At 39.1% G+C, this 17,460-nt stretch overlaps 1 protein-coding gene across 1 annotated transcript in view; it reads right to left on the bottom strand.

Annotated features, from left to right (window-relative positions):
* kcnab1a (potassium voltage-gated channel subfamily A regulatory beta subunit 1a) overlaps positions 1-17,178 on the bottom strand; it is a 134,709-nt gene extending 117,531 nt beyond the window's left edge. Inside the window, exon 1 of the mRNA XM_058387896.1 lies at positions 16,725-17,178. Within this exon, the coding sequence (XP_058243879.1) occupies positions 16,725-16,975 (251 nt within the window). The 5' untranslated portion in view covers positions 16,976-17,178. The remainder of the gene's footprint in view (positions 1-16,724) is intronic.
* Between the last annotated feature and the right edge of the window lie 282 nt (positions 17,179-17,460).

Below are 17,460 nucleotides of genomic sequence, written 5' to 3'. Positions count from 1 at the left end.
ATAACACACACACACACACACACAGATGTGCTGCAGGTCAATAGTAATAATAATGCACAGGTCAGTGTTACAGTGACCCTGTTAATCATCTAACACACTGACACATTGACCATGTCTGTCCTCATCAGTCACTCTCTTAATTTGATGACTCCACAATCCCCAGTGTGTCTGTGTGTGTGTGTGTGTTTGTGTGTTTGTGTGTGTACAAGTCAATATCCAGGTCACAACACTGCCTTTCATTCCAATGTGCTCTCTCTCACCTCTGATCGCGTGTGTGTGATGATACTGGAAGATATCTTTAATAATAACAAGCACAAATGTTGTATTATAAACTCTAATCCACTGTAATACTTATTATGATATTGATATTGTGTCGTCATAGCAACCAAGCAAGCTCCTCTGTGTGTGTGTGTGTGTGCTGGATAATTAATTGCTAGTCTTGTACACAGAGCCTCAGGTTCCAATCTCAGTTAAGTATCAGGGTTGGAATTTTTTTAATGAAATATTTGCCTTTATTTTTTATTCTCCTGATTATATTTAGATTATATTTTGACTGAGGATGTAGCATCATTTACAGCATTTAAAATAAAATAAAATAAAATAAAATAAAATAAAATAAAATAAACCCCTAAACTTTACACCCCTGGCACTACTAGTACTAAAGAAAAAGAAAATCTAAAAAAATAAATAAAAATAAATAAATAAATAAATAAATCCACAAAAACAAAAATAATATTAACATTACATAACATAAACTTAATAATAAACAAAATAAAACATTATTAAGCAAAGAAATACTGATGCATGTGACATTTCAACTGATTATGAATGGAAGGAGTTTCCAGTGTCAGTGAAAACTTTTTCTATTTATTTTGGTCTGTTTTATTAACTGTTAAACAATGTACCACAACATTAAATGTATCTATAAACAGATAAAAAAAAGTACGATATGTCGCTGTTTAATAAATAAAAGTTGTAACTGTTGGAATTTGCTGTGCTATAAGAGGAAGAAAGCACCTCAGGACATGCTGTGGATTATTTAATAACAGCACGGATTTATTATTGTAGTTAATATGGATTGATAAGGGCTTCTCACTCTTGAAATAGTTCCCCTGGGACCTAGTGTACCCCGGGTATAAGGAATTCTGAGTTACACTATATTGCCAAAAGTATTCGCTCACCTGCCTTGACTCGCATATGAACTTAAGTGACATCCCATTCCTAATCCATAGGGTTCAATATGACGTCGGTCCACCCTTTGCAGCTATAACAGCTTCAAGTCTTCTGGGAAGGCTGTCCACAAGGTTTAGGAGTGTGTTTATGGGAATTTTTGACCATTCTTCCAGAAGCGCATTTGTGAGGTCACACACTGATGTTGGACGAGAAGGCCTGGCTCTCAGTCTCCGCTCTAATTCATCCCAAAGGTGTTCGGGTTGAGGTCAGGACTCTGTGCAGGCCAGTCAAGTTCATCCACACCAGACTCTGTCATCCATGTCTTTATGGACCTTGATTTGTGCACTGGTGCACAGTCATGTTGGAAGAGGAAGGGGCCAGCTCCAAACTGTTCCCACAAAGTTGGGAGCATGGAATTGTCCAAAATGTCTTGGTATGCTGAAGCATTCAGAGTTCCTTTCACTGGAACTAAGGGGCCAAGCCCAGCTCCTGAAAAACAACCCCACACCATAATCCCCCCTCCACCAAACTTTACACTTGGCACAATGCAGTCAGACAAGTACCGTTCTCCTGGCAACCGCCAAACCCAGACTCGTCCATCAGATTGCCAGATGGAGAAGTGCGATTCGTCACTCCAGAGAACGCGTCTCCACTGCTCTAGAGTCCAGTGGCGGTGTGCTTTACACCACTGCATCCGACGCTTTGCATTGCACTTGGTGATGTATGGCTTGGATGCAGCTGCTCGGCCATGGAAACCCATTCCATGAAGCTCTCTGCGCACTGTTCTTGAGCTAATCTGAAGGCCACATGAAGTTTGGAGGTCTGTAGCGATTGACTCTGCAGAAAGTTGGCGACCTCTTCGCACTATGCGCCTCAGCATCCGCTGACCCCGCTCCGTCAGTTTACGTGGCCTACCACTTCGTGGCTGAGTTGCTGTCGTTCCCAAACACTTCCACGTTCTTATAATACAGCTGACAGTTGACTGTGGAATATTTAGGAGCGAGGAAATTTCACGACTGGATTTGTTGCACAGGTGGCATCCTATCACAGTTCCACGTTGGAATTCACTGAGCTCCTGAGAGCGACCCATTCTTTCACAAATGTTTGTAAAAACAGTCTGCATGCCTAGGTGCTTGATTTTATACACCTGTGGCCATGGAAGTGATTGGAACACCTGATTCTGATTATTTGGATGGGTGAGCGAATACTTTTGGCAATATAGTGTATCCGTTCACGCTTCACCGTGCTACAGAAACTGGTTTTCTCTGACTATACAAAGAACGAGATATGAGGCTGAAGCGTTGTTCTGTTCCCGATTCGGTGTCTGTTGCCAAGAATTTAACATTTTAAAACCATATAGTTTCACACTGTACACGTTTGGCTACGCAGTCTTGCTTCAGAGCAGAGTTTCGCTAACCCAGAGTAGAAAAGTCGCCCTAATTCTTCTTCTAAATTACAAGTGTGATAAACAGAGTTAAATTCGGGATTTAGAACGATGATGAATCCTTATAGAGACACAAGAAGAGTGTTCAGGAGTAGACAGAAATGAAAGTGAATACAGAATGTATAACATTAGTGCACTTTTAACTTGATCAAAACACAGCAGGCTCATGAATATCTCCAGTTCCCTCACTGAGCCACAGATCAATCTCTGATCATTGCCAGTGTTTAACACACTCACACACACACACACACTCTCCGCATCGATCGTCCAAGCGGTGAACATGTTTACCCCCATCATCAGCTGCTCCCGAGAAACGAGCGCTCATCAGGAAAGTCCTGCTTCATGCCAGTCTCTGAGCTCCAGCGTTCCTGTAGTAACTTAGACACCTTAAAGTCACAGCAAGAACCCTGTGTACTGTTCAGAGCTGCTCTGGATTCTGGATTCTGATTGGTCAGAAGGTGTTGATTCATTCATATTCCACATGATTCTTTAGTAAAATGCTGCAGTATCAGAGGAATACAGCTATTCAGGGTATCTTCAGGATTGTCGCATCACACCACCTCTGCTTCATTACACCATCCTGTCAGTGATTAGTTTCCTGGAACTGACTGACCACTGTGTGTTTTATTCCTGTATCCCAAAAAATGTCACTCATGTTCTAAAGTCTGCATTGTTTTTAGTGGTTTGACCTGGTTTCTGAACTCGGGTTTCACCTCCTATACACACACACACACGCACACACATGCACACATAAGATAATAAAATTACCGTAGCACATCTATTATGCTTTTAATGGAGTTTCAAATGATGAAAGGATTTTTTTTTTATTATACTGATAAGTACAGGGTTTTTTTGTTAATTTAATACAATTCCATTAGTAACAGCTTCCTACACCCACACACACACACACACACTTCTGATAATTATCAGAACAACTGCCAAAACTTACACTAACATGTTAATCCCGCTTACACCTTACACACCATTTCCGGGTGTATCGAAACCAGTAACCATGGCAACGCCACCACCTACCTGGTACAAGGTGAGTAGTTAATGCAGTAGAGCGAGTTACTGTAAATAAACTGTGAATACTAATTAGAGTGAAGACCTGCTGTTTCGGCTGACAGGAAAAGTTTCTGTAAAGGTCATGTTTAACTGTTTAACTAATTATTATTATTATTATTATTATTATTATTATTATTATGATCAGTAGTAGTAATCGTAGTGGTCATAATGGAAATAACACTATTAGTAAAAGTACTGTAGAAGAAGTACTAGTAATAGTAGTTATAGTAGCAGTAGAAGAAGTAGTAATAGCAGTAGTACTAGTAATAGTAGTTGTTGCAGTATTAGTAATGATAGAAATAGTAGAAATATTAGTAGTAGTAATAGAAGTTGTACTAGTAATGGTAGATAGAGTAGTAGCAGTCATAGTTGTTGCAGTAGCAGTAATGATAGCAATAGTAGAAATAATACCAGCAGCTGTAGTAGTACTAGTGATAGTAGTTGTAGTAGTATTAGTAGATATAATAGTAGTGGTAGTAGTAGTTTAAGAAGTAGTAGTTGTTGCAGTAGTAGTAATGACAGTAATAGTAGAAATAATATTAGTAGTAGCAGTAGTACTAGTAATAGAAGATATTGTTTTAGAAGTAGTATTGGTAATAGTAAATATAGTAGTAGTAGTAGTTTTAGAAGTAGTAGAGCTTCTAGTATTTATGGCAGCAATAGTAGAAATAATATTAGCAGTAGTACTAGTACTACTACTAATAGTAGTTGTAGTAGAATAATAATGACATCAATAGTAGAATACTACTACTAGTAGTAGTAGTAGTACTAGTAATAGTAGATAGTGTAGAAGTAGTAGTGTAGTAGTAGTAGTAGTAGTAATAACCGTAATAATATTAGTAGTGATAGTAGCACCAGTAGTATTAGTAATATTAGTAATAGCAGTACTAGTAGTAGTAATAGTATTAGTTGTAGCAGTAGTAGTAGTAAGCATCAGCGTTTATAAGACTGTTATAAACCACACAAGATGCTGCTTCTTCAAAATGCCTTCGAACCATAAAACTACACCCTGTGTCTATTAAACTGTCACCTCCCACTGTACCTGTGGTCAGGGTTACTAATCCCTCTTAATGTGATATTGATTTCCTGTCATGTCATGTGTCCAGTCAGCAGGCTGTTTGTGTCATATACACACATCTAACACACATCACACACACACATCACACACACACACACACACACACACACAGTGAATACAGCACTACGAATCACTAAGAAAACTATACTATTATAGCACAGGAGAATGTCTTATATATATATAAGACATATATATATATATATATATATATATATATATATATATATATATATATATATATATACAGGGGTTGGACAATGAAACTGAAACACCTGGTTTTAGACCACAATAATTCATTAGTATTGTGTAGGACCTCCTTTTGCAGCCAATACAGCATCAATTCATCTTGGGAATGACAGATACAAGTCCTGCACAGTGGCCAGAGGGATTCTGAGCCATCTGGTAACTGTGCAGGCCATGGGAGATGTTCAACTTCACTTTCATGTCCATCAAACCACTCTGTCACCAGTCTTGCTGTGTGTATTGGTGCATTGTCATCCTGATACACGGCACCGCCTTCAGGATACAATGTTTGAACCATTGGGTGCACATGGTCCTCTAGAATGGTTCGGTAGTCCTTGGCAGTGACGCGCCCATCTAGCATAAGTATTGGGCCTAGGGAATGCCATGATATTGCAGCCCAAACCATCACTGATCCACCCCCATGCTTCACTCTGAGCATGCAACAGTCTGGGTGGTACGCTTCTTTGGGGCTTCTCCACACCGTAACTCTCCCGGATGTGGGAAAGACAGTGAAGGCGGACTCATCAGAGAACAATACATGTTTCACATTGTCCACAGCCCAAGATTTTTGCTGCTGGCACCATTGAAACCGACGTTTCGCATTGGCATGAGTGACCAAAGGTTTGGCTTTAGCAGCCCGGCCATGTACATTGACCCTGTGGAGCTCCCGACGGACAGTTTTGGTGGAAACAGGAGAGTTGAGGTGCACATTTAATTCTGCAGTGAGTTGGGCAGCTGTGGTTTTATGTTTTTTGGATACAATCCGGGTTAGCACCCGGACATCCCTTTCAGACAGCTTCCTCTTGCGTCCACAGTTACTCCTGTTGGATGTGGTTCGTCCTTCTTGGTGGTATGCTGACATTACCCTGGATACCGTGGCTCTTGATACATCACAAAGACTTGCTGTCTTAGTCACAGATGCGCCAGCGAGACGTGCACCAACAATTTGTCCTCTTTTGAACTCTGATGTCACCCATAATGTTGTGTGCATTGCAATATTTTAAGCAAAACTGTGCTATTACTCTGCTAATTAAACCTTCACACTCTGCTCTTACTGGTGGAATGTGCAGTCAATGAAGATTGGCCACCAGGCTGGTCAAATTTAGCCATGAAACCTCCAACACTAAATTGGCCAGTGTTTCAGTTTCATTGTCCAACCCCTGTATATCCATATCAATGTCTAATATTCCTCATTATTCAGTTCAATTCAATTCAATTCAATTCAATTCAATTCAATTCAATTCAATTCAATTCAATTCAATTCAATTCAAATAAAATTTATTTATCCCCAGGCAATTTAAGGCACACAGAGGAGTTAAAAAAAGATCAGTGCAAATATAAAATAAAATAAAATAAAAAATTATACAATTATTAGAAACATACATATATAACTTCAGGTCTATTTTCTGATTTATTTGGAATTGTTTCTGGAAAAAAGACTGAAAAAACATATTTATTAATATTAATAACATGTTAATTCGAAATAAATGAGTGATATTATTATTATTATTATTATTATTATTATTATTATTATTATTATTATTATTATATAGATGGTATTTATTTTTGTTATATATGAAGAATTATGTTTTATAATATTTTACATATTGTTACAGTTTTTTTTCCTTTTTCTTTTCTTTCTTTCTTTCTTTCTTTCTTTCTTTCTTTCTTTCAGCTCATTCTTGTATATTAATTCGAAATAAATGAGTGATATTATTATTATTATTATTATTATTATTATTATTATTATTATTATTATTGGTATTTATTTGCTTGTTATATATAAAGAAATAAATGTTTTATAATATTATTTTACATATTGTTATATAGATATGTTTTACATGTTTTTATTTATTTATTTTTATTTATACATTTTTGTGTATTTATGTACAATATTTTAATAAGAAGGGTTTGTAAAAAAAAATTATTAATATTTTATAATAATCCAGTATTCATTTGATCGTTCTGTAATTTATTCACATTTTTCAGTATGTGGTTGTTTTAAAAACGATATATTTCTTATAATATGTTTATTTGCGTGTTTGTTTATATATGATGTATATTTATGTTATGAGATTCATGTATACAGTAAAAGTACACCTCCCTGCGCGTGGCTGCACGTGGCTGCACGTGGCAGGAACACGCGTGCGTAATTGGCTGTAATGAAGAACACCGGTGCTGTGCTTCCGGCCTCGTGCAGTTTTGTGCAATAATTGGTTTTTAATGATTCCGTAATGAAAGAGGAGATCACTCATCAATTTCAACATCTTCTAAACATGACAAGAGGCTGGAAACGTCACCTCGCCTCCTCACGCGGAACAAATCCGGACTGAACCGGCTGAAGAAATCTAACTCGGAGTCCTCGCGCACAACTGACCATCCTTCTGTAACACACTGATTATCATCTGTAACTGACTCTACAGCACCGCCTGCTGGTCAACACACATATACACACACACACACACACACACACACACACGCACGCACGTACGCACACAGACGCACACATGCACGCACACACACACAAACACGCACGTACGCACATACACACGCACGCGCGCAGGGCACGTAATTACAGTCTTGTGGTAAAAAAACTTTCTTTTCTTTCTTTCTTTCTTTCTTTCTTTCTTTCTTTCTTTCTTTCTTTCTTTCTTTCTTTCTTTCTTTCTTTCTTTCACTAACAGACTAACAGAGCAGGAAAATAAAAGTCCTTAAAGTCCATAAATATGCAAAATATACATACAAACTCACAGCAATCATGAAATATGGATTCTTCTATGAATAAATTACAGAAGGAAAGAGGACTTCCTGCTTCCTGGTTGCTACTGGTTACAGAGATGCTGCTGGTTTTAATGGTAATGTCAAACCAGTGACTGAATAATGCATTGTGTTTAAAACTCAATGCTCCAGCCACAGCTCTCTCTCTATCTCTCTCTATCTCTCTCTCTCACACACACACACACACACACACACATAACAGATAACATCTCCAGTGAGTGGCAGATGGGAATTCAGTGAGGATTTGGCTCAATTACACACATCAGTGAATTTCACTGTGTCTTACACACACACACACACACACACACACATAACCATACAGAGAAAGACGTTTCATTCACACAGTAACCACAGACGTATCTTAGACGTATCTTCCTGCCTAGACATGAAGATGTTGATTAGTTTCCTATAACAGCAGCTCGGAGCTCTGATAACAGACCAGCGGCACATCACAGATATAGTACAATAATACGCAATAATAATAGTTATAATAATACACACGTCCTGATATGCTATCGTTGCCATAGTAACCGTGCATGCACAGGAAACCGGACATCAGACAACCTACATCATCTATAGCTAATAATGAAGATGTTCCATTATTTACGACAGAGAAGCCTGACACAGAGGAGCTCATACTTTGAGCTCAAGACAGAAATTAAAACCAGGTTTGTGATGGAACGGCGGTTTACGTCGCAATTTCCTCTAAAGTTCCTTTTCGTACCTGGTCAAATATGCAGCGTATGAAGTATTTTTTTTCCCTCCAAAACTGCTCAATTACGTTAATTAGGTTTGGTTCTTTATAAAGAAACTGAGCTCATTTTGTGAAATCAAATTGTCCCAGTACTATTTTAAATCTGCCCTCATTGACCTGACCTCAGTGTTTTGAGGTCATTATTACCAGCGTATGCCGGTTAGGAAGTTTTTAGTGGTTAGAGTCAACATTACTGAGCGAAACAACGCCGGAATGATGACTGTCTAATCAAAATACCTCACATTTCCATATTCCACATGAGTTTGTTTTTGTATATTCAGTTATTTCTCTGATACATTGATATATTTTTTAGCATCAGCCATTAAATTATTATGCCAGTATCGGTGGTGTGAGTGTAGTATTATTAGTATTGCGGAATTTAGTATTAAGTGTCCGGTATGTGTAAGCGGTCAGTGAAAGGAAAGCAGAGAACCCGGTGGAAACATGTGACAGCCATCAACAGGTTCGAAAACTAAACCATGGAGCTGTGAGAGAGTCTGTGGAGGCTGTGAATACCAGATGTAAATGTAAAACATGGCTTGTGGAAAGATCTAGATTAGAAAATTAACTGTCCTCTGTTGTGGCCAGTGGCTGTAGACTCTGATATACATTCACAAGTTTGAATATACATTGATGGATTTTTTCAAATTATTCAGCATCAAGTATTCAGAATGAGAGAGCACTTCACGATTGTCCAGTCGAGAGTGTGTGACTCGGGGATGTCTCGAAGAGTACTCCATTCAATTTTATTACACCAATCATGGGGCTGTAGTGAGGAGCGCTAACGTCAAGTCAAAGACAAGTTCAGGATCCAGTGAAAGCATGTCTGAGTGAAGATCGATGCTTAAAGTTCTAGCTTTTACTTCAACAAGTTTGGCTTGGAGAAAAGAAAAGTACACACTCTCAGTCCAGACCTAGATCATCTTTAGCAAGATCAATGCTCAAGACCAACATAAGTCTTTAGTTTTGGCAAATCTCTAATCCATAATAAAGATAGATGGGAGCTTCGTCTTCCTTGTGCTCAGTCACTACACTAGTCGCTGAATGTTTCTCTTCTCCTTCACCTTGAAGTTTATTAGCAATAAATGAACACATGTGAAAACGGCAATTTAAAGTTTAAACATAGTCAAGAGTCCACGTGTTCCTGAGCTATTTCCGCTCGCTTCTGTCAATCTTCTTCAATCTTTATAGTTCACTTGTGATCAGTTTGCTCTCTCACCTATAGAGGGAGCACTCTCAATCAACAGAATACATACATGTTAAATAAAGAATATAATAGGAGTAAGGAAAATTAAATGCTGTATTTGATTAAGTTGAAATAATTTCTCCCATCTCATTTCTCCCGCTCCCTTTCATTTCACCCTCATTTACATCGAGTCACTGACAATCCTGGAGCATCAGCTCTCACACATCATTAATCTGACACATCTACGTTCATGAAAGAAAGTAAATAATAATAAACATTAATGAAAGCCATGGAGAGATCTTTAACACTGAGGAAAATTGAATCCCCACCTTTTGTCTGAAAACTGGCGTGAAATCTATAAAGGTGTTTCAAAAGTGGACTTTATAATTCACCGTGTCCTTCCTCAATCACCACACCAATGACCCTCATGACCCTCAAGACAACCCCAAACACCCACCATGACCTTCATGGCCACCCCAAACACCCACCACGTCCCTCAAGACCACCAAAAACACCCCCTCACGACCCTCAAGACTACCCCAAACATCCACCACAACCTTCAAGACAACCCCAAACACCCACCACGACCCACAAGACCACCCCAAACACCCACCACGACCCTCAAGACCACCCCAAACACCCCCATGACCCTCAAGACAACCTCAAACACCCACCACGTCCCTCAAGACCACCAAAAACACCCCCTCACGACCCTCAAGACTACCCCAAACATCCACCACAACCTTCAAGACAACCCCAAACACCCACCACGACCCACAAGACCACCCCAAACACCCCCCACGACCCTCAAGACCACCCCAAACACACACCATAACCCACAAGACCACCGCAAACACCCCCCACGACTCTCAAGACCACCCCAAACACCCCCACGACCCTCAAGACCACCTCAAACACCCCCATGACCCTCAAGACCACCCCAAACACCCACCACGACTCTCAAGACCACCCCAAACACCCCCATGACCCTCAAGACAACCTCAAACACCCCCCATGACCCTTAAGACCACCCCAAACACCTTTCGGCAAGTCTCTGTGTCAGACTGCCAGATAAACTGACGATCCCCGGTTCGTTCCTCTGTTCGGTTCTCTGATTTCACATCTGATTAACAATTAAGCACAGACACCTGGAGATCTCTCATTAAACATTCATCAGCTTTCCAAGATGAATAAATGATCAGAACGAGCGATTTGCAAAAATGTCTCAGGCAATCAGACCAATTTCAGTGCTCTGACAACGGATAACAAATCTCTGAGGTGACGTGTGGTCGCTTACTCCTCTTTTTCACACAAATGAACAGAATAAAGCAGAGAACAAAAAAAGAGATCAATCCGAGATACACTTAATAGCTATTTAAAAATAAATAAATATTATTTAATAAATGATTACTTTTTATATTATATTATATTATATTATATTATATTATATTATATTATATTATATTATATTATATTATATTATTATTATATAATGTTTTATTTATATTTATAATAAAAAATATTTAAAGCAATTATTTTGTAGATTGATATAAATTTCACAAATACATAGCAAGTTTCTAGAATTTAATAGATAGCCCACTTTTATGTGAACAACTCTAATCTGTAAAAAAAAAAAAATTTAAATTTTTGAAAATTTAAAAAATCCCCAGCTCTATTAATTTCTCTTACTGATATCTATAATAATTATTTTAGCACTTGAACTTTGGCGTCTGAACAAGAAATAATGAACGCAAATTCTGAATGATATTCAATGATAGAAAACTAATGCAGACATTCTGACCAATCAGATTGGAGAATTCAGCAACACGGAGCTATAATGCTTTAGAAATGTCATAGTTTCCGTTTGTTTTTATCCATTTAACATTCCACGGAATATGCCTCACTGATTTGAATTGTTACACTTTATAAATACAGAAACGCATAAATATTTAACCATCATTAAACACTGTTTCAATAAACAGCGATGAAATGCAAGATATGTGGAATAAACACATATTAATTTATATTAAGACTGAAAGAAAAATTTCCGTACGTTCCCATGGAGCTGACAAAACACTGACAAAAAATACCAGGAAAATATAGAACAATCTGTTAATACTGATATGATTTCATTGTGGTTTTGTTCAGAGGATTGAAGGATTGTTCTTTTTTATTGTTATTATTTTCTTCTCTTATAATTTCCCTGATTTTCTATTTTATTTTCATACCATGACAAGGACATCTGGATCACCAGGGAAGCCGCCGGATGAAACCGAACGTGTCACCTTTACTTAATGACATGCTAGAACCTCTTAAAGCAGGAATACTATCCGACATCCGATCCTGTCGGAGTGCGATTCAGAGACTGCACGCGTAATTGCTTTTGCCTTGCGCTCGGGTTTAAAGGTAGACGCAGAGGCAGTGTTTAACTGGATAATCTTATAAATGACAAAAACAAGCCATGTTTCATCACCGTCACCGTTCTAGCGATGGACAGCTGAGATTCTAGGATTTAACTGGTTAACATTAGTCTTGAACAAAAGAACAAAAGATGAACAAAAGACGGTTAGAGATAAAAAAGCAAGTGAAGCAAGGTTCCCTGCAGTCAGGAAAAGGCAGAGTGTTCCCACAACTGACAAACAACTATAAATCATTAGCATGGCTTTATCCCTATAAGGGCTCCGATCAGACGCTCGTTAGGGTGCGAGGGCATGACGGATTGCACAGGCGCAGGCTTTACACTTTAAAAGGCTTTCTCTGGAAGCTTTATGAGCGAACCTCACAAACCGACCAATCACCTGCTGCTGCTGCTGAACAGGAACCTGGAAGTGTTTCACATCACTGCTATACATATTTGTCTACATCCACGGTGCTGAAGGGACTTTTAGGAGTTAAAAAAGCAGCCCCAGAAATGTTCGGTATCTGCATTGATGTCCCATGATGCAACAGACAGAGGTTGCTGTGCTTAATATGTTTGAGGTCATTGATTACTTGCCTGGAATTTCAGCCTGCTGCGTGATGGCTTTTTGCCTCGGGTCATATGATGCTTCTGTTCACCGGGTCACACGACCTTCACTGGCCTTCACTCAACAAAATATGTACACACACACACACACACACACACACACGACTGTATATTCAGTGCTTTTAAAAAAGCAATATTAAAGCCTGACTCTGATATAATTTCACAGAGCTCCTCTACTCTACTCTACTCTATCCTAGAAATTCCTCTATTTCCTGTCACGGATATTTCTTCTCCAAGTTTCCTATTTATATTCATTCCGTCGATCTCATCAACCAAATCCTAATCATAACCATAAGTAATGTCTGCAAACCGGCCTGGGATCAGTATAAGGAGCAACATTTACTGACATTGACGTGTGTACACCAAAACAGTCCCATTACATCACTGAATGGGCATGCATATGTGTGTGTGTATGTGTGTGTGTATGTGTGTGTGTGTGTGTGTGTGTGTGCGCGGGCGCGTGCGTCTGTGTGTGTGTGTGTGTGTGTGCACACAAACATTCTCCTGCTTTGAGCTCCTGTGTCAATCACACAGATACACAATGACAGAAAGATACCGCTGAGAGTCAATAAATATCCATAAAACATTTAAAATAAATTGTTTTAATAATTTAATTGTTTTTTGTTAAATAAAATAAATAAATTAATTAATTAAATAATATTTTATGATTGCAGAAAATGTTCTAAAAAAGTTAAGTAAGATATCTATTTTCTGAAAATAATATTTCATCCATCTTCGTTCTATGCTAAACACAAGTTCTCAGTGACTTCATTAAATATCTCAAATCTACAAAACAAAGATTTTACTGTACATTCGTTCGAATGTATATTTGTCACATATACATTACTGCACAGTAAAATTCTTTCTTCGCATATCCCATCCTTGGAGGTTGGGGTCAGAGCGCAGGGTCAGCCATGATACAGCACCCCTGGAGCAGGGTGGGGTAGGGGCCCTGCTCAAGGGCCCCAACAGTGGCAGCTTGGCAGTGCCAGGGCTTGAACCCCTATCTTCCAGTCAACAACCAAGAGCCTTAACCACTTGAGCTACCACTGCCCAAAAGTCATCTTTGGTGCATGAAAGTCTCTCTAAGAGAGATCTTACAGGATCTCTACACAAAAAAGTTAGTTAGCTGGTTAACTAGGACTGGGTTATGTTGGTTATATCTTTTTTTTAATAAAAGGTACCATTTCAGTGTAATTGTGTGTGTCATATGACAATAAAAATGACTGACGGTCTTCATATTGCAATTTCCCCCAGATCACTGGTTCTGATCAAACTCCTGACCAGATTCTTCAAAAAAAATGGTTCAATTATGTGTTCATTTGATATTAGTTAACTAGATCATCATTGTTGTCATGGTTACACCAGAATCATCCCTGAACTGCATTACCCATCAGCCCCGAAATTTACACATCGCATGTTGATAATGATCACTCACACCTGTTCTACATTACCTCTAAACTAATTAGCACTTAATCACTTAGTCCTGGTTTCTGTTTGTGTTTATGTTTATGTGTGTGTGTGTGTGTGTGTGTGTGTTGTGTGTTCCACAGCCTCCGGGCTCAATTTCTGCAACACAATTGAGTGCATTCGCATCCTCTACCTCAGGACAAATGTAGAGTAAAATTCGGGACAGACGTTTATTTCTATAACTTGATAACACTGGCAACTTCTTCTAAAAAAATCTTAAAACTACCTCAGCATACTAAAATTTAAAAAAGAAATAAAACGCAGAGCCTCGGGAGAACATTCTGATGAAGTCTTAATGTTCTCTTTCCGACCAGTTCACTGACTCACAGACGTTCGCTAATAAACCAGCCTTAAAGTCCCGCTCAAGCCTTCGCTTATTCTACTCAAGCTATGAGGCGGTGATGATGATGATGAAGATAATGATGATGATGACCGAGCTGCAGATGTGGTCCTCAGCCTTGGCAGTTCATCCATACATGGCTTTGAATTGTGGACCACCGGCTAGCTGTTCTTTTCATTACTGTTGCTATGGAGAAAAGGCCGAGGACGAGAATCCCGCTACGCACCCCATCCTGACTGCCTGAGGATGTGTAACCCACATACATAGTTCTGAAGCCAAGAAACCCTCTGTATGATGCTAGAAAGTCTACACATTCTGCTAGAAATAGAACAGAATTCAATGCAAATCATTGGCGTCTTCATGAGTTCTACAGGACGATGTTGTTCGAGTAAAACTAGAACATCACCTTCTCCTTCTCGCAACCTGGACACCCAGAGTCATGAAGCTATGAGTTCATGAGAACAAGAAAGAACCTTGCTGCTAGAACACAGCTCAATAAATCCTCAGGAATCTTACATTTATAAGCTTAAGCAAATGCTGATTTAACACTTTGCAAAGTTCCATCTTCAGAAGGTATTTCTGGGAACATTTCTTACAGGTTCTCCATAGAACCCTACACCTGGGTTTCGCTTTCAAAAAATCTAGAATCATTTCTTTTAAAAATAAAGCTACCAGGAAGAACCAAACAGTGTTGTTTTTTTGTAGTAATGCCATAGAGGAACCCTTTTTGGTTCCTCAAGAAACCGTATAGTAAATGGTTCTTAAAAGAACCCCTTTCCTTTTTGTGCCATTTTATAATCTAGAGAACTTTTTCCACTTCAGAGAATGCAATGGAAAGGTTCCATGTATGTTCAAGGTTCTTCAGAGATCCATCCGACCTGACAAAGAACCGTCTGAGAACCTTCAGTTTTTAAGAGTGTCATTGCTCCAAAGAATGTTCGTATTAGAACCATGCAGTACAGTCTCAGAGCTAAGGGTTCCTCGAGGGTTCTTTGGATAAGTACAAATTCATTTACCTAACGACTTTACGTGGAACCCCATTTCTGATGGTTCTGTGTGAAACCTTTAGGGGTTCTCATAGAGCTTACATTTCATGCTCTTAATGAAATGTCCCTTATGGGGAAATCTTATGTCCCTCTGGGGAAATCTTTTAAAATTTTGCTCCAGAACCCTAAAAGTTCTAGAACCCTAAAACAGAGGGGCCAGCCAATTCAAAAGCTGGATACATTACTATCCAAAGAACCTTTGAGAACCTAAAGAGTCTAGTTTATTGTTTTATTACTTCAAAAAAAACAGTATTCATTACTGTTAGAATAAATTGTTTTCTCTGGTGTTTCTTGCATAAAATTAGGATCTAGCCAAAAGGGTTCTACATGGAACCCAGTCATACAGGGAACACACTATTGTATGTAAAATTCTTCATACAACTGAAAAACTTAATCATCATGGTTCCAGACTTCACCCGAGTGTCTGAGGCTTGGACAATGGGTTCCTCAAAGGTTACTTGGAACTCGTCAATATGGAAATGTACTCTATGGGTTTATGTAGAACCTTTTAGGGGTTCTCTCCAGAAGATTAACTGAGATACAGAGTTAGATATTTAGGTGACCATATATGATGATATTGATATTCTGATGTTTTTAACATATCCTGATACACTATATAGGAAACATGGGAACACTTGGTAAAGGTTAGAGAACCTTTAAGTGTTCCACCAAAAGAGAAACAAAAAGGTTCTTGGTTGAGAAATTTCTGCCTAGAGATAGATTTCTTTCTGGTGTCAGTATTTTTATAGCTCCCTTGTTACTCAGTGTACACTCGCGGTCTCTCTAAACAAACCATTAAACTTTACAACTGAAATTTGCTACCTTTTCTATCAAGAAGAGAAGCACCATTAAGGAACCTATTCCAAGAACCCTTGAGGAACCCTTTTTTTGGAGTCCCATTCAGCATGTATTCCCATCTCATGCCTGGCGTTCCCAGGATAACCTCCGAATCCACCAGGTTTTTTAGTTTGTACCTCCAAAAAACCCTAAACTCTACACAACAGAATATCAAGAAATGTTCTAAGGAGAACCCCATTAGCACCCTAGTGTATCCCACAAACCCTTAAAGATTTTTATTCTAAACCTGTTCCACTTGATAAATAAAACACCAGAGCTGTGTACCTGTACACCATGCCAGTCACGGCTGATACGGTGTCCTGAAGCGACACAGCATGTGTATTGAGGAACTCCTCCAGGTGTTTGAGCTCCAGATGCGTGTTAGTCCTCAGTCCACTCCAGCACATGAAGGGATAAGCCTTGACATCTGAGTTCTCCCTGTTGATGCGGGACTGCACTCGGTCTCCGATCGTCTTCTGAATTCCTTTGGGTTTCAGGTTGGGGATTTCTGAGCAAGTGGCTTTGTATAAGTACATCTCTCGTAGTCGGCTACTCTGAAAGTTCTACCTAAAGGTCTGGAAGACCCTTAAAGAGTTCTACAGTGTCCCAGGAAGAGTTTGCTGTCCTCTTGCTGTCCTCCGTCAACACATTTCCAGTCTATCTCTCTGTGTTCTGTTTGCTCCTGGCTTGGCTTGACTTCCCTCTCCAGTACACACCATGGGAATCTGGGACATTTTTCCCTCCCTCTCCCTCTCCCTCTTCCACTCCCTCTCGCTCACTCTATCCCTCCCCCTTCTCTTTTTCTCTCTCACTCTCTCATGCTCCACCTCTCTTTCCTGGTCATTCACTCTCTCATCCTCATCTTCATTCTTCAGCACTTTTCTTCTGTCTTTCCATCATACACACCGTGGATGAGGGCCAAACACCATCACCTTTCTGGAGTCTTTGTCTCTCTGGAGGAACCAGACAGCTCTGTTTTCAAAACTTTCAGAAATGGTTCTAAATAAAACCCAATGGGAAT

Source organism: Hemibagrus wyckioides, linkage group LG04 (genome assembly GCF_019097595.1).
Source record: "Hemibagrus wyckioides isolate EC202008001 linkage group LG04, SWU_Hwy_1.0, whole genome shotgun sequence".
Taxonomy (NCBI): domain Eukaryota; kingdom Metazoa; phylum Chordata; class Actinopteri; order Siluriformes; family Bagridae; genus Hemibagrus; species Hemibagrus wyckioides.
This window is presented reverse-complemented; position numbering and strand designations above follow the sequence as displayed.